Source organism: Agelaius tricolor, unplaced genomic scaffold (genome assembly GCF_023055355.1).
Source record: "Agelaius tricolor isolate 1412-34295 unplaced genomic scaffold, bAgeTri1.0.p SCAF_5, whole genome shotgun sequence".
NCBI classification, from domain to species: Eukaryota; Metazoa; Chordata; class Aves; order Passeriformes; family Icteridae; genus Agelaius; species Agelaius tricolor.
In genome coordinates this window covers 23,982,250-24,004,397 of record NW_027269265.1, presented here as the reverse complement: position 1 = coordinate 24,004,397, position 22,148 = coordinate 23,982,250, and the positions used below count along the sequence as shown (strand labels likewise).

Below are 22,148 nucleotides of genomic sequence, written 5' to 3'. Positions count from 1 at the left end.
TCTGCCTTTCTACTTCAGTAGTTACAGTTACTAAGATGTCATTGCAAATAAAAATAGTTCAGTTCTAATGAAAGATATTGGAAATAGATCTTTTTCATGATTGTTGTTTGTTTTTGCATGTGCAATAGTACTCACATTCATTGCTCCAGTTCTCCAGAACAGAAATTAACTGAAGTCTCACTCAATCTGCTATAAAGCTTTCAACTTTGTCCTTTGGAATCTAGCTACAATAAACTCCATGAATCTTTGACTTCAGTTCAAAGGTGATTAGAAGTCATGCTTGATAGCCTATGCTATGTATAGGATTTGCACCCAAAAGATTTACAAGTAAAGTTGCTAGAGGAACAAATAACATAGAACAGAGATCAGAGCAAGGTTTGTCAGTGCTTAAGCCTTGAAGAATGCTTATAGAGACTAAGCAACACAATAAGCAGTGCCCAGAATAACTTGAAAATTTCAAATGCAGTTTTAACTGAGTAGCTGAGATTTTTACCTCCACATAAACATTTGGACTAAGTTTGGCATCTATATGAAACTGAAGCCAGTGCCATTTTCAGAGGTATTTTCACAAATACAGTAATATTGTGCAGACCTCAAGGTGTGGGTCTGATTGTTCTCCCCCACAAACCTACTTAAGTATGTAAATTTAGATGTCAGAATACCTCACTTTTCTATTTTTGGGTGAATGGGCTCCATGTTGCCAGGCTTGAAAAGGGACTGTTAACCCTTCTAGGCCCATTGTTGTGTTTTGTCCCATGTTCTATGGTTGGTGTGCAACACTATGAAAGACTTCTGACCAGTTTGATAAAAATGTCCTTTTTTTCCTTTTTTTATTCTTTATTTAATTTGTACAACACTAAGCACATAGAAAGTCCTTTCAATATAAATTACTTGTATATTTCTCACCAATCTTTTTTGTAGAAACTTGGGAATGAAAAAAAAAGGGGCAGCATTAAGGTTAGTCAGGAGTGACAGGGGTGCTGATCTGCACTGTATTCCTTGGTGCTCTGCAGTGGATTACCTAACAGCAGGGACAGCTGGTGTGACAGGTCATAGGATAGGCTGCCTGACTATCAGCTCATGTGGCAAAGGAAGGGCCAAAGTGTTAGATTGCAAGTGGGGGACATGTCGTTTCTGTGAAGTTCTGTTTGCAGGCCACTGCTGGTTAAGGTGACCCTGGCTCACTTTGTGCCCTTTTTTGCTGGCTCTGTAGATCAGGCTAAGCACCAGTGTCTGGCAGGTTTGAGCTGTGGAGCAGAAGCAAACTATGCTGCAAGTAGGATACAGCTTAGGTTTGTAGAAAGAGAATACAGTGACCTCTGCATGAGTCATACTCAGGACAGAAGGAGGGGCAGGCTTACTAGGAGCCATAATGACTGCAAAGTGCAGGTTGGGAAGTAATGCAGATTCTTGGGGTGCTATCTATAAGGCAGGGAGAAGAGGCTTCCTCATGCAGGACAGTGGGAAAGGAAATGTGAAGTTTTTTTATAGGTTAATAAGATACTGTGTTTAGCTCACCAAAGAAGTCTGGGACAATTATATAAAACCTCTGAAGCAAAACCTGCTTCTGATACAAAGAAAGAAGGTGGAGGCTTTTTCTTTTTACAAGTAGTCACATGTAAAAGATAATGAGTAGAAAATTCAGGGGAGATTCTGATTAGACAGAAGAGGAAAATATTTCACAGTGAGAGCAATTTGCCATGGGAAAAATCTCCCCATAAAGTGGTGGATACCCTATGTTTTGACACTTCTAAGATTCACATAGACCATCTTGTTTAGACCATGCTTTTACCAAGAAAAGTTGGACCAGATAAACCTTAGGCCCCCTCCCAACCTGGTATTCTGATTCTCTGCAGGTTTTCATTTATAGCAAAACTTCATGCCAATATAACTATTGTACATCTCCCTGCATAATTGCTACTTTAAAGTATAACAAATTTGAGAAAAAATATTTATAACTACATTTTGGATAATAGGTTGCTAAGAAACAGGATATTCTTTAAAAAGCAGAGCTTGTCATTTGCTTAACTTTGCTGTATTGCTCTGTGATATATGATGCAGAGATAGCATATGGATTTTCTACTTGTCTTACAAGCCTGAAAACTGCCAGGCACCTTTAAGACTTTGGAGCCAAGTAAGCATTCCCCATTCTAAAGGATGGACTGTACTTAGATGTAGTGCATGAGAAAGCTCCAAAAGAATATGTGGAAAACATTGCTGTTCCAAGTTCCCAATGACCAATTATAAATTATCTAAAACATATCAGTAAACAGAAAAAAAATTAGTTTATTCTAGAAACAAACAAACAAAAAAGCTAAAAGACTGTCAGGAGCTAGGTTAGTATTAATGCAAATCAATATAAGCATAAAATTGATAGTTCATCTATCATGTTAAGGATATAGAGATTGACAGAAAATCACAACCTCTGCATTCCAGCTGGACCTTACAGATCAGAGGGTCTGAATGTGGCTGGGCTTGATTTATAATTATAATCAGTTTGGCATTATAGGTCTGGTTGTATTAAATAAGAACTTTCACAAGCCCAGATTCACAAATTTACCATTTACCAATCCAAAACTGCAGGTCAAGCTGTGCTCAGTAAGAACCTTCACTGTCCCAGACTCACATGTAGCACACAGTTTGGTTTACTGAAACAACAGAAACACAGACTTGGAATTGCTGTTGATAAACAGCACTGGATGTGACAGAGCTCTAACAATAACAATAATATTGTGTTAGCCTGGCTAATGACAATAATCCTATGCAGAATCTTACCAAGCAAGCTTCTCTGCTTGTGAAGAGAGGAGAGTAACGCACCAAGATCTTACCAAGTTAGCAAGAGTAACTGACTCCAAGATCTTTTTGAGTCTTTCACTAAGTACATGAAAATTCTATCCAGCTTACATACAGCCCCATCTTATTCTCCTCCTCCTTCTTTACATGTAGCATAATCTAGACAGAGGATTGAGTAGTATAGTCATGTATGTAGTAGCATGTACTTCAATAATCTTATTAGCATACTTAGGGTTGTGCTTTAATATTTAAATATTTAAACCCTTACTGAGGCAGAAGTTACTTTTTGGCCATGGTGTCCTTCAAAGTTCCCGTAATATGATTTTGTTATTTTCTGTTCAGCTCTTCAGGGCCAAAACAGGACCATCCTATCTCCACCGGGCCTCCTCCAGCCCACTCATCCTTTCTTGATGTCAGCTATGCAGAAACACATCTGCAGAGATAAAGCAGAAGGAATGTGGTGTAGGCTGTAGATAGTAGGCTGTCTTAGACCTTGCCAGGTTTCTTGGTCATCACACTACACCATTCTAAAATCACATGAAAGAGGTACATTAAAAATGCATTCATAATCCAGAAATAATCCTAATACAATTGCTGTTGAATTTCCCCCACCACAATCTTGTACAAACTCAGTACAGAAGAATCTATCTGAGAGAGGCTAAATTTTTATTTGACCAGAACTACTTTCTTTGTATTCAAAACATTAGCCTAGCTATCAGAACATAGTTAATTATTAATGCATGTGTATAATCAGGACACCTGACTCTGCAGATTGTTAGTAGGTTAGCACAGTGTACTTCTGTTTAAGCAGATCAGAGAAGGAAAACAGGATTGAAAGTTTACTTGCAATGCTTTGTTAGGCTAAGGAAAATGTAGAATATTCTTGCTAACTGCACATCAATGCAGTTTCCACAGTTTCAGTGCATTCTGGATTTAATCTAAAATGTCAAGGATCTTGGATCAGAGAATTCTGTTGTTAGTAATTTCCTTTTCAGCAAGTGTGCAGAGTACAAAGATACTTTCAAAATGGAAGAAGTGTGGTGATCCAGAATGTGAGAGTAAGTAAAAATTTGGTTTTTTCAAAGGGAGTCTGTGGTGTATATGTAGCTATTGGGAATCATAATGTCGAAATTAGCAATGAAACAGACTGAAAATGAGTAGCCATAGCAAATGTTTGTGGTTAAGTTTAAGAGAAATAGGCTTAAAATTTTAAAAGAAAAAGAGGGAAAAAAAGACTTGCTGGATTGTTGTGTAAGGTTATACAGATCAAAGTTCAGTAAAAATATTTTTGAATAGCTCGTTTTCCTCAGGTGTCCCCAAAACGGGCAGTATAAAACAGCTTTAAAGTATTTTTAACTAATTCTTTACAGGTACAAAATAAAATAAACAAAATATAAATAAAATGGTAGGTTATAAACTGAGAAAGAAGACCCTTTATCATGTGTTTATAGTACATTCATAGCCCATCTGCAGAACTCTTGAGTTTTTTTTCTACCTGCAAACTGGTTTGGGATTTCTTTTGTAATCCTTCTTACGAAACACTCTTTACAAAACACTGTTAATATTTGCGCTTTACTTATTTTTTATTCTTTTACATGAAGTAAGTGCTGTAACTATTAATTGTGGTTCTCAAAGAGTAAATAACTCTGCAGGAGGCAGAGCCACTGAGTCACAAGTGGACGAATGTCCTGTTTACTAACCACTGATTACCATTGTGAAACCTGTCATAATCATAGTTGAAGCTGTTTCTAACCTGTTTCCATTTGTTCAGCAGACTTAGGTGTTGTATTTTCAATGTCTTTTCAATCTTCCATTTCCCCTGAAGTGGGAGAGACCTTAGATTTCCTCTGATAATGGATTTCTATTTTCTTGTGGGAGCCAACTTCAGTACCAACTTCAGTAGGTTTTGGATGTTCAGAAGGATGTTCCTCAATCTTTGTGAAAGAGCATGTGAAAGGGGCTCCAAACTGACCAGAGCACATTACTACTGAGTGGTTTCTGTGGGGAGACTGGGGTGGAGACAAAGAAAACTTAAAATAATTCAAACTGAGCTGGAAACTTCAATTTTAACAACATGTTTAAGGTTTATATTCCTAAAATTTACGTATTTTCATAATAAGATAAATGTATTCAAAAAAGAGGATAAAATCCCTAAAATAATTACCAGATCTAACTTAGAATTTCTGAAATATAAAATTATAAATATCCCTGGGAAATACTTTTTAGCTGTTTAGCCTAAATAAATGTTAATGTTAATTTAATTACTTTAGTAGATTAGTAATTGCTAATCCTGCATACATTCTTTCTATTTAAGCATTGAAACCTTGGCTAAACAAGAACCTAAAAATGCCATATAGGACAAAAGCTTTTCCCCTTGATGTTTGCAGTACATGGGAAAGAAAACAAGACAGGGCTGCTTTTTGCGTTAGTTGATTTCCACGTGATGATATAAATGGATTAATATTATAACAAAGCACATACATAAAAATGTTTGCTACTGCAATTCATCAGTATTTGATATATATCAGATTTCTTCAGTAAAGTGACTTCAGATAAAATGGATGCTGTAGTTGTTTATTTCTTTCCATTATTCCAGAGGCAATGAGCCGAGTTCAAGCCACTACCGACTACTTAGGGCCTGACTGCCGGTATCTTAACTTCAAAACAGGGGAGGAGATCATCGTATACTCCAAACTTTCAAGGGAAAATGAAAACTTGTGGACAGGAAGTGTAAGTAATTCAATCTGAAAGATTTTCCCCATAATTATTTTAGATATAGTAATAGCATAACAACCACAGTCTGCTTGCTTCTAAGGATCTTCTATCTCTTTTGGAATATTAACCAGCCATGGATGAATATAGTATTTGGGTCATTGTTACCATCTTTATACAGAAAGAGAAAATCCAAATCCTGGCAAAGATCACTCATAGAGAAACAAAGTCAAGATCCAAATACAAGTTTTCTGCTTCCTTCATCTTTTCATTTGGCTGTAATTATTTAATCTGGTTCCCTTGAAAACACTCAGATCTATCAGGTCAGGTTCCTACCTATAGGTCTGTGGGTAAGACATCCAGTATTGGGACCTGACTTCACAGTTCAGTGGTTAAGGAAAGCTCCCAGAGAAGTTACCATGCATATTTAATGACTTGGAACAAGTGTCAATGAAATTAGAACAGTCATTTAAGAAGGAATGGATGCATTGATCCAAATCAAGTTTTATTGCTAGTAAAACTGCCTAAGTGCTTCAAAACTACAAGACATTAGTACATCTTTTGGGTAGTTTTTTTTTCTGTAAATAATCTGTCACATCTATTGTATATCAATAAAATTCTGTCTTCCTTTCTTTTTCATCCAAGTGTATCTTTGCAGGTACATCACTATTCCTTGCTTGCCAAGATATATCCCTCCATTAAAGGCTACATGCAATGGTTTGATGTAAAGACAGCAGTGGTTTTTTGGCCAGAGGGACTTGATTCTTCTGGCCTCTATCATTAACTTATTTTCTGTAGTGTTGCCATCTTCTTTGTAATTTTCTCTTGAGTTGCAGCTAGTCTCATATCTGAATTTCATATCCTATTTTTCTTGTAACTCAATATGGGTCATGAGTTATTAAGGCATGATGACATTTTTCCCACTTGAGACAATGGGAAATTTGCAGCCAATTTTAGTAGGAGCTGGCTGTGACCCTTGGTGCACACAGCACTGTCTTCAGCTGAAGCAGCTTTAAGGATACTGCTTTGGTACTGCACAAACACATGTTCATAAAAATAATACAGAATATAATAGCATGGAGTAATATCCTTCCTTTTGCTTTCTGAAATGGCAAGGGGAACACTTCCATGAAGGAAAAATAAACCAATTATTTGACAAAACAGAATTAAGGAGATAGGGGGCTGTTCTATAAGCTTATTGTTCGTCCATACTTTTCCAGCATAGGTGCAAGTCCCTAACATATATATCACTGAAGTTTAAATGCTCTTATTAGTTTTATATTTTTTACAGAAAGGAAAGGATTTTGGATATTTCCCAAGAGATGCTGTGAAGGTTGAAGAAGTTTTAATTGGAGAAGAAGTTGAAGTGCTCACTAAGGTAAATCAATATCACTAGATTTTCCAATGTCATTTACAACAATTGAAAATCTAATATCCAGTTAGAAATTCAACTGTTGATGGATTATTTCAGATTATTCAAAATGTGTATTTATAATTGTTCCAGTTGCATCTTTATTGTTCTCTAAAATAATTTCTATAGATATAAATATATCTAGATCTAGATGTATAACCTTTAGGAATAATACCATTAATTAGAGTTCTTTGTGTAAAGTTATAACAGAACGAACAACGATATATTTTGCTGTAGAATTACACATTAGAACATTCTAAAAGTTATTATTCTTTTAGGAAACTGATTTCCTTTGTCTTCATGAAGATAAGTACAATTTTGAAAATGAAGATAACACATTACATGATCACAAAAAAGAAAGTGAATATTCATTGTCTGATGCAGAATCAAAACTGCATGAAAACAAACTCTTAAAATATACAAGAGACCCCATACAAAATGAAGAAAAAACTGAATCAGTTTCTGAAAATGACTCAGAGGATTATCACATTCAGGACTCTGTAAACAAAAAGTTGGTTAGAAAAGATGATACTGAAGAGCCACAAACACAAAACAGTCTCCCAGTAGAACCTGTTCAAACTCAGTCTAGTTGGATTTCAGGATGGTTCATCACAGAAAGTGAAAATGATGAAGAGCCCTTAAAAGCTGCTACTGAATCTTCAGAAGCAAATAACTATCAAGGGAGAAAAACAGAGGTAGCAGCTGAAAATTACAGTTTTACAGATTTACATGAGTCAAGTGATAAGGAGGAACAAGAACCCCCTGCATCTGGTTGGTTTGAAGGTGGACTGACAAGCTTTCTGTATTTTGGTGAAAAGAATGAAAATGATGATTTGGCATCAGAAAAAAATGATCCACAAAACCATGATGTCTCTGGTGTGCCTGAGCACTCTAGTACTGAACAGGAAACAACAGTCACTGAGGTACTGCCAGAAGAAGAAAAGAGTGGAAGCCAAGAATCCAAATCAAATTGGTTTAATTTGGGTTTAAGTGATGTTCTTAATTTTGGCCATGCTGAGGAAGCTACAATTGCTACAGAGGACCAGAGAAGCAGAGAAACAACAGATGAAGCAAATAAGAATGAGGAAGAGCAGAGTTTAGACCGGAAAGAATTACATATGTGCACAGAATCAAAGGAAATAGTTAGTGCGGTGACAGATGAAGGAGATGAGAATATTGCACAAGAAATAAAAGATTCAAACAGTAACAGGCCATATCCTGGGGAGGTACCAGCATGTGCACACACTCTTAATGACACCAAAAACACCTCAAATAGCAAAGAATCATCTTTTGATACACCAACACGTGACAAAGAGAAGCCAAATGAACTTTACAGTTCAGAAGAAGACTTGGTATCAGAAAGCCAACTGCTGAGAAATACTGAAGCTGAAAAGAAAAATCAGGAGTCAGAAAGCAGACATGGCAAATCAGGTTGGTATACAAATATCTATGATACTTTTATTAATTATAATATGGGCAAACATGATAATCAACAGGAACATGAATCAATTGCATCAAATCAATTGTCTAGTTCTCATGATTCCCTCCAAATTGTGATCCCTCAGACATAAAAAATACAGGAGAAAAGCCTGAAATATCTGAAGAACAAAGCCATTGCTTCTCTTTTAGTCATTTTGAGGACATACTGAAGTTTCTGAGTTCAACAACCAAAGAAGGGCAAGTACAGCATTATGGGGAACTACCAAGAACTACAAATAATCATCTGGGCATCAAAAAGACCTCATGTGACAGTGAACCGAGTCTTAGTCTGAAAACATCCAAACTAGTCAAAGGTTATGGTGTACAAAAAATTCAGCATCCAAAAGCCATTTCAAAATGGATAGTACTGTAAAAGATGAAATTCACAAATCAGAGAATAAAAGTGTCTCACAGAGTTTTTATGAAAACATCAAATATTTCAGTCAGGACATTTTTAATGATGAACATCATCAGAAATCTGGGGAGTCCTAAGAACTGACTCCAGACCAACCTCTCTCTCCTCACCTCTCATTGAATGGCCTCAGTTTAAAAGGTAACAAAATTTCCAAAGAAACTGGCCATTTGGAAAAATATGGAGTTTCAGAATGGAAGGTAAAAACTGATAGCTGAGAAGAACTAAGTTTCCATAATAAAGACAGAGTTTGGTAAGCCTTGGTAAAATACCACAGGGCAAAGAAACTGAAGGCACTTCAAATCAGAAGGTTAAACATAGCACATCAGGTTACAGTAACACAAATACCTCCACAGAGAATGATCTTTCCTGGTCAGCTGGCAGTGTGAAGTAATGAACAGGGCAGTGGAGAAAAAACTTCAACAAAATCTACCAAATGAGTAGAAGATTGGACAACTATTGATGATCTTGCTAATAGCTTGTCAGAGAGTAACAATAAACTGAACAAATTCCTATAAATGTGCAACACCACCAGGAAGGTGGAGGAGAACTAAAAGAGGAAGATTCATGTTCCAAGCATCAGCTTCTGGTACCAGAGAATGGACAGTCTTAATCTAGATCTCAGGAAGAAATATAAAAATTACCTGTGACATAGTAAAACAAAATATTACTCTACATCCTCAGATTTAGGCCAGTCAATTCAAATCACCATGACAGTGCAAGATACAAAAGCATAGAAAATTAATCTGAGTTTTGAAAGGCATACTACTTCAAAAGACAAAGTAGTACTAGTCTTCAGCTGAATTCATGTCCAAAAAAGTATTTCTAAAGAAAACTTATTGAGAATAAAAGCAACGGTCATGTGATGTAAGTCTGACCAAGTGTAAACTTTTACCCTTGGAGCTCTCTAAAATACAAGACATTTTTTAAGAAAAAAAAAAATAGATAGCTAGTGTCTTCTAAGGCCATTTAGCTAGAAAGTCAGACTGCTATTAAAAAACTGGATTAATTAAATCCTGGCAACCTGGGATTGCTCGTAAACCTGGCTGAGAGAGTAGACATTGAAAAAGAAGATGATGGTGTAACTGAAAGGATGAGTAATGCTGAACAAAAAAAATTGCTGTTACTAAAACTAGTTAGGAGAAGAAAAAAAGAAAGATTCTGAAAATGAGAGTCAAAATCCAGAAATGCAAATAATAGCAATTATATTCTAACAAAAAGGATTTCAGTAATATTTTTACTAGACAATCAGGGTTCTTTGAAAATATATTTAGTAAAACTAACAATTAACCCTGTCAAAAAAAGTCTAAGCATTTATGTTTGATCAAAAAACCCAAATGAAAATAGAAGTGACATTAGGACCAGTACACTTGAATACTACACAGAAGAATGAGAGGAAGTTGAAAGGAATCTGATCAATGTAAGATACTATTACTAAATATAGAGAAGGTGCAGAAAAAACCAAAACCAGGCAAATATTGTATGATAAACAGATTTACCAACCCCATTAATTACATTTCAACAATTTTATTTAAATTAAAACAAGATGTTAAGCAACCCTTAGAGTATCTCTGTGATGGAAGCAAACTGCTGCAGTGGCACCAGCAATTTGAAAAGATTCACAGTGAAATCACAGCTTACTCACCTAAAGATAATGCTGTGTGGAGGGAACAGGTCATTGTGTCTGCACAAAAGGGGCACAATTTGGACACTGAGCAGGAAAAATATACAGAAAAAAGGAATGTTCTTCTAGAGCTGCCAGAGCTTTTGTCTGCTATAACAATTAAGTGTGCTGCCCAAACTGCAGCTCAAGTTACTAGAGTAATGTTTCACTAACAGTGATTTAGCAAGAACAAAATATCCTTTGTTGGCAAAAATAAAACCACAACAGATGGAACATTGTCTCCTTCTGGTGATTTAAAATGAAGAGGTAGTGAGCCTAACTCATAACAGTTATGGACTGATCTATGATATTTCGAGGATCTGATAACACAAGTTGAGTTAATATAATGGTAACAGTTTCAGAGCAAATTACTCCTCTTGAACTACTGGACTACTTCTGATGTGTATCTTTGGCCAGTACTGTCTTGAAGCATATGACTAAATTTAACAATCTGTAACTTTTTTTCTTTGTGGGTAAGCACGGTGTGGGGTTTTTTTTGCAAGCAGTATTTTATTGGCTTCAGGCATTTACTCCAAGTTACTAAAACTGAGGCAGCCAGGTGCCTTCAGTCATACTTCTACATGAACATGCCTGTGGTTCTTGTATTTTGCAGGGAAGCTTGGTATCTTGGAATTTGTTAATTTTTAATCTGCCATGGTATTTTCAACTGTTCTCACTCTAAAGCTTACCCCACTTGTATTTGGATATAAAAAGGAGACCTACTAATCCTGACCAGGGAATCTACAAACTATCAAAACCAAACATATTTTTTCCTGAATACTTATTTTTAACTTACTTTACTACAATGTAAGTTTTGCTTAAAGCTCTATCCTTCAAATTCTGAGATCAATATTTGTATAGTTTCTTAAGTCATACATCTGTAGCCCATTTACTCTAGTGTTGGGCTTTAAGTTGAGGAAAATAAAAACAAAAAAAATAAAATCTCTGTAAAAGTTAATATCTTATAGGAGTAAGTTGAATCCTCTAAAAGTAACCATGATTTCCCTTCACAATTATGTGCAGGAGTAGGCAGAAGAAAGCTACTAGAAGAAACACCGGAGAAGGAGTATGAAATGTATGTAGCTGAAGACAGTGATCAAGATTCAAAAGCAACAGCCATTGCTTCAGTAAATTCTGAAACAAAAATGGACAGTTCAGCATCTGACTCTGAGGCTGATGTGAAAATGTCTTTCTCTGACGCCATCCAGAACTATGTTCCAAGTAATGGTAAGTGCTACGTTCCATAATTTTGAGGAAAAGAAATTTGCAATCTTAAAAAAAAAAAAGCAAAACAAAAATCAATTAATCCAGTTGGAATTATATGAAATTGACAATAGGAATGTAAAACCTCTTGTTTTATTCCTTATGATCTAACCAGAAGGAGGCTGGATACAACAGATACTTCTGTGCTTGAATGTTCTGGAGTTCAGAGAAACAATAAAATCTGCATCGTCAGCAGTGGTGATTATCATCCAAACGGTAAGAATTCTTTCAGGGTTATAACATCAACATTAGTGCAAATTTAAGCCAGCTACAAGTTCTGTTCTGCAGTGAAACTCCTAAAAATTTTTTTAAAAATCCTTTTAAATAAACCCTCTGCAGTTCCCTGCTTCCAGGGTTATCTGATGCCAAATGAGACAGAGCACAGTGTTAGGTCAGCTGCTCATCATCTGCCCTTTTGCAGGGCAGAATCTGATTAACTTAGGGTATGAGGATTTGGGGTTTTGTTTTGTGGGCTTTTTTAACAGGCAGAAAACACCTGAGTGGTGTTTTTAATTTTTTGTTTGGTTTTGTTTCTTTTTTTTTTTTTAATGAAACTAATAGCTCCCTCTAATAGTTTCATTAACATATTTTTCATAAAACTAATATATAGTTTCATAAAACTAATATATTAGTTTCATTAAAAATTCTCAGAACAGTACTCATGAAATTTGCTTAGACTTAAAAAACTGGGCTTATGACGAATAAAATAACCAGACAAGTTCCCTTTTTAAAGCGTATTTTCAAAACCTTGATTCACAAATCCTCCCCTCATTCATAATTGCATTAAAGATACATTTCCATGCAAAATATATATATAAAATAGAAATGGGGTTATTATTGCTATGGGGGTGTCTTAAACATCGAAACGTAGTGCAGAGTGAAGGTGAACCTTAAGGGGCACAACTGCACAAGAAACAATGCTGCCAGAGCACCGTGAGGAAAAGGCAGCTGTTCCTGCACTGTCTGCTCTAAATAAGAGAGTGGTGGCCGGTGAAGTGCCATTTGGTAAACTTCACTGTGGTGCTTTGGTTGAACTTCGTTTAGATGGGGTAATTGAAGTTTAAGAACCACATAAATTTATTTCTGATTTCCAGTATATGTATATAGAATACAGTTAATTTGTAGTTTAGGATGAGGAAAACGGAGGGGCTTTGTCCCTCGTGACTGACTGCAACTCACTGACAGGTCACTGCTATGGCCAAACTCGTTCTTGTACTGTTTGATACAGATAAAAAGCTAGAAAAGGCACTTCCACCTTCCATCTATCACTCACCTTGCATTGTAAAAGTCGCTAGCACACGGGGGGTTTTTTTGTTTGTGTTTAGGGTTTTTTTGTGGGTTAGTTTTTTGTTTTGGTTTTTTTTTTGGTATGTTGTTGCTGTTGGGGTTTTTTTTTTTGTGTTTTTTTGTTTGTTTGGTGGTGGTAGTTTTTTTGTTTTGTTTTTTGTTTGTTTGTTTTTAAGTAGTTAAAAAACAAAACCCAAATCAAATTAGCGTTAATCTTAGTGAATGAGACGAAGAAGAATCCTTTGCTATGTGGCATTGCATCTCCCCATACACCTGCTACCAGCAGCCCGCCAGGGTCATTTTTAGCACAGGCACTCGGCAGAGCTCGGGCCCGCCCAGCCCTGCGCACCCGGGACCCACCTGCGGCGGGGCCCGCCGGGAGCCGGGCAGGGCAGGGGAGGGCAGGGCCGGGCTGGCAGTGCCGGCGGGGCGGGGAGGGCAGGGCAGGGCAGGGCAGGGCCGGCCCCGCCGCCCGGGCCGGGACACGCGCGGCGGGCGGCCCGCCGGGAGCCGGGCCTGCCCAGGGAGCTTTATTGCCGTGCCACGGCTGCCGCCCGGGCGGGCATGGAGGCGGCCAGCGCCGCACGGGAGGTGAGCTTCTCTGAGCGCAACTTCAGGGAGGAACAGGAGCAGGTTCCGCGGGGCCACGTCCGTGCTGGTGGGCGCACGCCGAGTGCAGCTGGCGGTGCCTCCGGCCGGCGGCCCGTGTGCCCGGGGAGGGTCTGCGGCGGAGGTCGGGAGCGAGAGCCGGGCCCCGCGGCAGCCACCTGTGCCGTGCGCCCCCCGGTAGCAGTGGTTCCTCCCCGCCCCCCCGGCGGGCAGTGGTACGGGCCGGTTGTCAGGCGGCGGGCCGGAAGGGGCGCGCGCCGCCCGCGGGAAGATGGCGGCGGGCGGGCGCGGGGGGCCCGGGGCCGGCAGCGGCACGGCCGGGCTGTGGCCGGGGCTGCGGGACAGCGCCCGCCGCTACTGCGGGCTGGCCTGGGAAGGGCTGCGCTGGGTGAGTGACCGAGTGACGCGGGGCTCACGTCTTGTGAGCCCCCGCGAGGGCCCAGGTCTTGTGCAGCGCTGCTGCCGAGGGGCTCGGGCAGGGGAGAAACCGAAATTGCACAGTACCGTGTCCTTAGGCACGGGTCACGTGTAGTAAATTGGAGCCACATGGAGCACGTCTTATCTTTAAGCAAATAGATCCGTTTACAAATGAAACGCGAGTGTATCGAAGTGTTTAAAATGTGTTAAATCACCGTTGTGTTGAGTATGTTATTTTAGCATGAGGTTGGTTGAACAGGTTTTTCTACCAAGCAAGTTTTCTAGGAGACAGTTAAGAAGTACTTGCTATTGTTGATTCTAACAGCAGTGAAATGTGTAAGACAACTCAAAGGAGAATTTTCCATAGTAAATTCTTAGTACCTGAAGAGGCCAACAAAAAGGCTGGAGAGGCACTTTTTACAAGGGGCACGTAGTGATAGGATAAGGGGGATGGCTTTAAACTGGAGAAGATGACTTTAGGTTAGATAAGAGAAGGAAATTCTTTGCTGTGGGGGTGATGAGGCACTGGAGCAAGGTGTCCAGAGAAGCTGTGGATGCCCCATCTCTAGGAAGTGTTCATGAGCAGGCTGGATGGGTTTTGGGGAAGTAGGTCCAGTGGGAAGTGCTCTTGCCACTGGCAGAGGGATTGAAACTAGATGATCTTTTAGATCCATTTCAACCCAAATAATTCTGTGATAGTTGATAGTCTCAGAAAGAAAAGGTTCCAGAGCTTTATCTGCTGGTTTTCATGTCTTGTGGGAACTTTTTTCCTTCACCTGGTAAATCTGTCATTTAAAAATCAAATGCTTCTGTTAACCATTTTCTCAGAGTTTTGGAAAAAAATAGATATACAAGCCTTGGAAGTAAACAATGTCAACATGTAATGTCTGTTTCTGTGGATAATATTAGCCTCTTTTCCTTTAGCTGAAGCTTTTTACTTTACTTTTCAGGCTGTGGCTTCACTGCCTGAAGATATGAGACCTGGGCCTGATCTGTATGGTTTCCCATGGGAAATAGTGATTTGTGCTGGCATTGTTGGAGCCTTGACAATTCTGCTGTTCCTGTACAGAAGTTATCAATCAGTAAGTGTTGTGGTCTAACACCAGAGAGCAACTAAGCACCACACAGCCACTCTCTTGCTCCCTCTGTCAGGTTGGAAAGAGGGAGAGAATCAGAGGACTAAAAGTTAGAAAACTTGTGGGTTGAGATGAAGACAGTTTGATAGGAAAAGCAAAAGCAGTGCACGCTACAAAGCAAAACAGAGAATTGATTCACTGCTTCCCAAGGGCAGGCAGGTGTTCAGTTGTCTCCAAGAAAGCAGGGCTCCATCACATGTAGCAGTGACTCTAGAAGACAAACTCCATCACTCCACATACTCCCCCTTCCTCCTCCTTCTCTCAGCTTTTTATGCTGAGCATGATGTCAGCATGGTGTGGGTTATCCCTCTGGTCAGCTGAGATCAGCTGCCCTGTGTCCCCCTCCTAGCTTCTTGTGAACTTACAGCCTCCTTGTGGGTGAGAAGCAGAAGAGGTCTTGACTCTGTGTGAACACTGCTCAGCAATATCTAAAACATCTATGTGTTTTCAGTACTTTTCAGCACAAGTCCAAAATACAGTCCCATGCCAGCTACTGTGAAGAAAATTAACTCTATTCCAGACAAAATCAGCATGGAAAGTGTTCAAGTTACTTGCAGATACATAGAGTGCATTAATAGTTTCCATTGAAGTTGTTATCCTTCCTGTTCAAGATAGATAATGCTTCAGAATTTTAAATCTATTGTGATTGAATTTAGAATTTCACTAAAACAGAAGTTGAAAAGTCTGTTTTGTCAAGATAATAAGTGCTTGAATATGTACTGAGTGACTGTTGTAAGAGGAAATGCAATGAAACTTGCTGCAGTAAGGCTTCCTCTTTAATTTCTACACTGGACTTTCAAAGTCAGCCCTTAAATTATTTTCACAGGATACGGATGTCTTCCCTAGGGTGTATGTATTGATATCTCTGTGACTAGCTTGGCCATAGCCAGAGCAGCTCAGGTCTTTCAAGCAAAAGCAATCCATGTGGTTTCCTGTCAAGGGAGGCATTTTACAACTCTTTGAACAGTGATGCCTGGATTCTGTTTATTGCAACACTGGAACACTGAACCAATTTAACTGCATGCTCTTTGTGAGCACTAATCTGATGACTTTGAGAGTTGCAGTACTGAAACCTTTCAATGCACAAATCAGATTATATTTTTGAGGTAATGCCTATCTTCTCTTGAGAGTAAGTAAAGATCTGAGTAATAAAAGTTGCCTACCGTACTTTTCCTGCTACGGAAATGGGGTCAGTATCAGTAATTCAGTATTCTAAACTTCTTCCCATTTTTCGCATACTCTCATACAGGCATTGTGATTTGGGTAGTAGGTGTAATGACACTCATGTTTTAAGACTGGTTTCATAGCTGGTTAGTTTTTCAGTTATGAGCAGCTGCATTTTTAGGGTTTTAACATGAACTGACCTTCTCTGTAAGGGGATCAGTGTTAATGTAAGTTAAGTAACTATAATTTGGTTATACCTTTTGTTCTCTAGAGGCATCCCTCTGGGTGATACAAAAGGCATTTGGGCTGAAATCATGCAAACAAGCTAACCTGGTATTGTTTTCCTCCTGCACATGCCACTTAAGGCAGGAGATATTACAGAAGTTATTGACAGCTTTTTCAGTCATCCATACTTAGAACTGCACCGGCTGCTCCTTGAAGAATTGATGGTTACTGAAAAGTAATGGAGTAATTAACCATCCATTGGGGATGACAGGATAAAAGCATACTTAAAACTTTCTTACCCTTTTTTCGTTATTTGGATTCCTTGGCTTTAAATTAGGAGGAAACGGGGAAGATCTGAGGGCCCCATTGTTACATTAGGCACATGACCCAGGCCCAGCCTGAGAGAAATGCTGTGTTGTAACAGTTCTGTGGGTTCAGCCAAGTTCTGCATCCTTGTAGAGGCCATTTGTGACAGATTTTGCCCTGCAGTTTGTTAGATTTTGATTCTAGTGCACTAGACTCTACATGGCAGCTGCTCACTTGGCACTTGAAGGATGCCCATCAGGTTGTACCTTACTGCAGCTTTTGCTGTTTTATGTTGTAATGTGTGGGAGATCTTTCCCAATAGGAAATCTGAGCTCACGTGTGGAGCTTCCCCCTCCCTTCCCTTTCCTACTCTTCTGACTGTTTGTTATGTGGTGAATATACGGAGGTGTGTTATTAAAGTGATCCAGGTGAAAATTAATCTCCTTTCCCCTCTTTTGTCTGATAAGAGTGGGAGAAGGACAGGGCAAACACACAGACATGGAGGGGGTGAGAGCAGCAGATATGATTGCCTGTTTTTAGTAGGAGCCATATTTATATTCCTTTTTTAAGTTCCATGGTTAAACTTGGCATGGAATCACAGCTTAAAAGATTAGTTTTCAGATACTCTGTGAGAGTAATTGATCAGACATTTTCAATATTTATTCTCTTTTTTTCCAGGTTAGAAGTCGACTTTATGTAGGTAAGCTTATTTTTGATACTTAATTCTTTATATTTCACTGGAATATGACTTTATTATTTCTTTTTTCACCTTTAATTATTTGGATGATGCAACATTTGCTTCTCTTTCACTTTTTAGGAAGGGAAAAACAGCTTGCCAATAAAGTTGCTGAACTAGTTGAAGAAAAATGCAAAATTCTTGAAAAACTCAGCCTCTGCAAAAAAGAGGTAAAAGTCCTCATTTATTGCTTTCAGATGTGTTGTAGAAATGGATTCTATCAAGTAAAGTATTAACTTTTCTAAAAGTAAGATGTTTTAAAGCTTTCAAAGGGATTCCTCAAATGTTTTTTCTGTCAATGCCTTTAGGAGCAATTAAGGTGTTGGCAAGTTTTGACTTCAAACTCTCAGTACAATATATTTCACTGGAAGCAATTTCAAAATGTCTTTTTTTTGTTTATATCACTGGGATAGTGTAGTAGGGTTAAGGCTTTCCTGATTTCCAGCAAAGTGCATTTTGAATATTTAGGTGATGTCTGTGTTTCAGACTAGAGCATTGCAAATTAATGCCGGTATTTACCCATATTCTGACATAAAGTAATTCCTTTTCAGTTTGAAGATTTACAGTTGTCTCTGAAGGATGGTAACACAACAAAAGAATCAACAGACACATCTTTTTTTGAGGTAAACAGATGAATGGAAATTGTTACTTCTACAGTATAAGGCAGTATTTTAGGAAAAATGTGGCCCATATTAAAAAACACCCAAACAAACAGAGTAAAAACAGTAGCAAAAAAAGTTAGACAAACCCAAGAACTCCAACGCAATAGTTTTAATCGGGTTACTGAAAATGACTTAAAATCAAAGCATTTAAATTAAGAAAAGCCTTTTTTTAACAATTGCATTGAGGATGAGTAATACTAGAACAAATGACATATTGGACAATATTTAAGAAGTAAATTGTTCGCATTTCTAGGAGAGAGGGTAGTGCATGAATTATTTCTTTTCTCACATCTTATCTAATTCAAATAATGTCCACAGTCTACAGGTGCACAGTTTTAAGGAAAAATTCCCACTACATTGTTTATATCCCCCAAACTGAGAATATATTTGTAAAAGAGTTCTGGATAAGTGAATCAAATACCTAATAGGCTCTGTAAAATTCATGTTAAAAAAAGTAAGTAGGTTTATTTCATTTTGCACCTCAGATCCTGCAGAGCTAATTCTTAGGGCTTTTGTTCATGCAGGAGTCTCTAGAGTATTTGAGTGAAACCTACTTTGCTGTCATATTTAAAATATATTTGTTGTCTTCATATGTAATTAATATCAAATGTTTTATTAACTCACAAACCAACTTGAATTTAGGAAATGCATGAAAAGCTGAACAAGTCAAACTTGAAACTCAACGAGGAAGTAGAAAATCTAGAAAAAGAGCTGGAAGAAGAAAAATCGAAGCAGTCGGAAAATGATACCTTGGTAGGAATAAATAGAATCCTGTCTTTCTTTCTATTCATTTAAGAAAAAATTCTCACAGAAAAAAATCTCTGCAGATAAGACACACTATTTTCTTTGTGTGTTCTGAAATAAAAACTACATTTTCCATTTTGTCTTCCCTGTAACATTAGAAAAATGATAAAGAAAATACTCAAAAGAAGAAAAGCCGGTTTTGTTGCAACATGTTTTTCCACACATTTTTACTGACTCAGCAGTAGAACTTTCTCAGTTTAAAAATAAAAATAATTTTATCAATTACCTAGACATTGTCAGTCAAATATGTGAAAGAAAGTGTATGACAACTAATAATTTTCAGGTGGCTGAAATTCAGGAGAAAGTGGAGTCTTTAGAGAATGAAGAAAAATCTATCCAGTCACAAATTGATGAGGTATGTCTAACCTTTGTAGCTTCTGTTTTCAAATCTTTGCAATTTCTATATTCTCCATGTAGTTACTGCTTTAATTTTTTTTTCTATTAGGGGTGCAGAGATCATATGCTGTGTAAACCAAAAGAGTTTGTAAACTTAGTACTTTGGTGTGGGCAACTTTTAACTTCATATAGTGATTGGCATTTATTGAGAAGTAGTTACCTTGTCTTTTCTTAGTTTTCTTACTCCTCAATGATACATAGTATTGTAAAACTACAATCAGCAAAAACTGTTGAAATTGTAGAGAAAATGTGAGAATATATATGTAGCACAGCCAGAAAACCTAAGACAAGTCCTGTAATACCATTGTGACCCTGCCTATATCTTCACCAATACCATTTAAGCAACAGACTTTTTAATTTCATTTAGGCCAAGTCCACCCTAAAAGTGTATCAGATTAATACTGAGAGACTCAAGACATCTGTTCAAGATGCAGTAGATGAAAACAGCCATCTCCAGGAAAGTGAGAAACAGGTAGGTTCTTCCTAGTCATCCTTAGAAATACTGTTTTCCTATGATACTGATAAATATGATTTCTCCAAAGAGCTCATCTTCAACAAGTGTACTAACCTCTTGTGTGTTTTAGTAAATGGAATGAGGAGGAGGACATGGTTTTTAAAACAATTTTATGTTTGTCTAAAATAATTCTGTTTTAAAAGAAATGCAGTAGTTACAGTCTGTAGGGAATCATGCATGGAGCTCAGTGGAAGGAGAGCATGTGGTGATGTAAGTTTGGTAAGAACTTTGCTGAGACCTGTTGGAAAGCAGAAATACCTGAACAAGTCCACTGCTAAGATTTTCTACAGAGGCAGAGAGAAAATTCTTTTACTTGGTCTAGAAAACCAAAGAAATTGAGGAATTTCAGAGTATTCAGAAGGCAGGTAAAAACATACTCTGGTACCACTGTAGATGTATTAATTGAAAGTCAGGTATGTAATAGAGAGGAACAGAAAAGATTGTTACTTCCCAAATTTAATTGTCTATTTTCCTCAGTGCTGTAGCCAGATCACAAAGAACACTGAATATTTTAAAATATTTAGTATATGCAATAGTTGTCCTTTGCAATAGGCTGTTTTGCAGTGTAGCTATTTCTTTTTTCCTAATAAATAGTTTCTATGAACATGTAATGCTCTGTGTAATGTTGGTTTGAGATGGTTTGTTGTGGTTTTAATGGATATGTGCTTATTTTCCTGACTGATTGATAATCTGAGAGATATTATCACCCTGTTGTCTGAGGAATAATCTGATAGATACTTGCATGGGGGAAAGAGTAGTGATGGGAGTGGAAGTACAGGCCTGTTGCTTTTTAGCATATTTAGTCTTATAAAAAGCTGGGGAGTGCTTTAGTCCTCTCTGTCAAAACATGGTGTATGTCAAACTTAGTGGTTCAGGAGAAAAGAAAGAGATACATGAAATAATTTTTTTTTCAGTTCTGCACAACTCTCTTAGTAAAACTTGGTCTTTTTCCCTAATTCTAGAAGCAGTCTGTGATTGGCAAAAAAGGAAGACAGTTTTATTAAGAGCTGTGGGTGGAGTAGAAGTGGATTTGGCTGTTATAATTGTGAGATTAAGTTACTTGAGAATTACATTCTTTCAAGAGTCTTTTTTTTTTTCTAATCTCTACATCCTCTTTGTGAGGAGGAAGGATCTGGTCTCAGTGCTATGTTTCAAATGTGACAGTATTCTTACGTAATAAATTTTGAGAAGCAATACATAAATTTTTAATAGAGAGGAGTTTTCTTTTTTCCCCCCTATGGTCATTTCTTGGGTTCAAATAGAAATAATCCAATTATTTTTGTGTGACAAAAATCTTCACTTTCCTTCCTTTTTAATAAAGTAAAAAAAATAGTACTTAGAGAAAGATAATACTAAGTGCTGGCAATTGCCTATATTTCTTAGGTAATCATTTTACATCAAGGAAAACCGGGGGGGGAAAATCAGTAAAAACAATTTTTAGTGTTTAATTGCCATGTTCCTAGATGAAAAAAAGTTCTTTTGTATTCCTTCCAGATAAAACAACCTGGGTATAAGTATTTCCTTAACCACATTATTTAGGATTAATTGCTATACTTTGTTGTTAACTGAGGTTTGTTGCTGTGCATATTGTAGTTTGTTGTGCTTTTTAGTAGATAAATAACCTAATGTTATTTGTTGCTGGAGCCTGATAAGGAAAAAATAGAAAGTGTCTGCTTTATTTATTTGTGTTCTCATTTCTGAGGTGCTTTCTAATTGAGTGTTAGTTTACTGTACCAGAATATACATATCCTACTTTGTTTTTGTTTCTTACTTTTTTTTTTCAAAGATGGAATTTCACATATGCTCAAAAGGTAACAAAGGTGTTATTTGTTCACAGAAACTAGAGTCCTTTCTTCCTCTGTTCATTTGCATAAATGGGTCATAATCTTCTGGCACATCATAGCTTAAACTTTATAGGAGATGTGCTGTTTCAGGTTTGTTATGTGTCAGAGGATTGGGCCTTTTAGGTTGAACAAGGAAAGTGTTAATGAACTTCTGTGCTTTGCTGGTTTGTTTTTCTTCTTCAGGATCATTGGAAATATATATTGCTTTAGCTCATTGCAAATCCTTGCTGTTTCTCTTTATTGTAATTCTTACAGGTGTATAAAGTCATGTAAATTTATTTTCTCATTGGCTTCATGAAGAAGAAATCTCTTAAA

The 22,148-nt window shown here is 37.6% G+C and overlaps 2 protein-coding genes across 6 annotated transcripts in view; both read left to right on the top strand.

Annotated features, from left to right (window-relative positions):
- Window positions 1-3,463: 3,463 nt before the first annotated feature.
- Window positions 3,464-11,982, top strand: LOC139589942 (melanoma inhibitory activity protein 2-like). Its single transcript, XM_071426851.1, has 6 exons — window positions 3,464-3,851; window positions 5,390-5,523; window positions 6,797-6,883; window positions 7,195-8,347; window positions 11,494-11,697; window positions 11,849-11,982. Exons 1-6 carry the CDS (start codon window positions 3,737-3,739, stop codon window positions 11,971-11,973), a joined length of 1,818 nt encoding a protein of 605 aa, XP_071282952.1. The 5' UTR covers window positions 3,464-3,736; the 3' UTR covers window positions 11,974-11,982.
- A 1,476-nt stretch (window positions 11,983-13,458) lies between these two features.
- The window catches only part of MIA2 (MIA SH3 domain ER export factor 2), a 30,305-nt gene continuing 21,615 nt past the window's right edge, over window positions 13,459-22,148 (top strand). For 4 of the 5 annotated variants that reach the window (XM_071426849.1, XM_071426846.1, XM_071426848.1 and 1 more), the window contains exons 1-8: window positions 13,861-14,017; window positions 14,997-15,128; window positions 17,556-17,577; window positions 17,695-17,783; window positions 18,165-18,236; window positions 18,918-19,028; window positions 19,363-19,434; window positions 19,843-19,947. In XM_071426849.1, the coding sequence (XP_071282950.1) occupies window positions 13,901-14,017; window positions 14,997-15,128; window positions 17,556-17,577; window positions 17,695-17,783; window positions 18,165-18,236; window positions 18,918-19,028; window positions 19,363-19,434; window positions 19,843-19,947 (720 nt within the window). In that variant the 5' untranslated portion in view covers window positions 13,861-13,900. Of the gene's footprint in view, window positions 13,612-13,860; window positions 14,018-14,996; window positions 15,129-17,555; window positions 17,578-17,694; window positions 17,784-18,164; window positions 18,237-18,917; window positions 19,029-19,362; window positions 19,435-19,842; window positions 19,948-22,148 lie in introns of those variants that run through there. The other variant, XM_071426847.1, reaches the window with a different exon arrangement.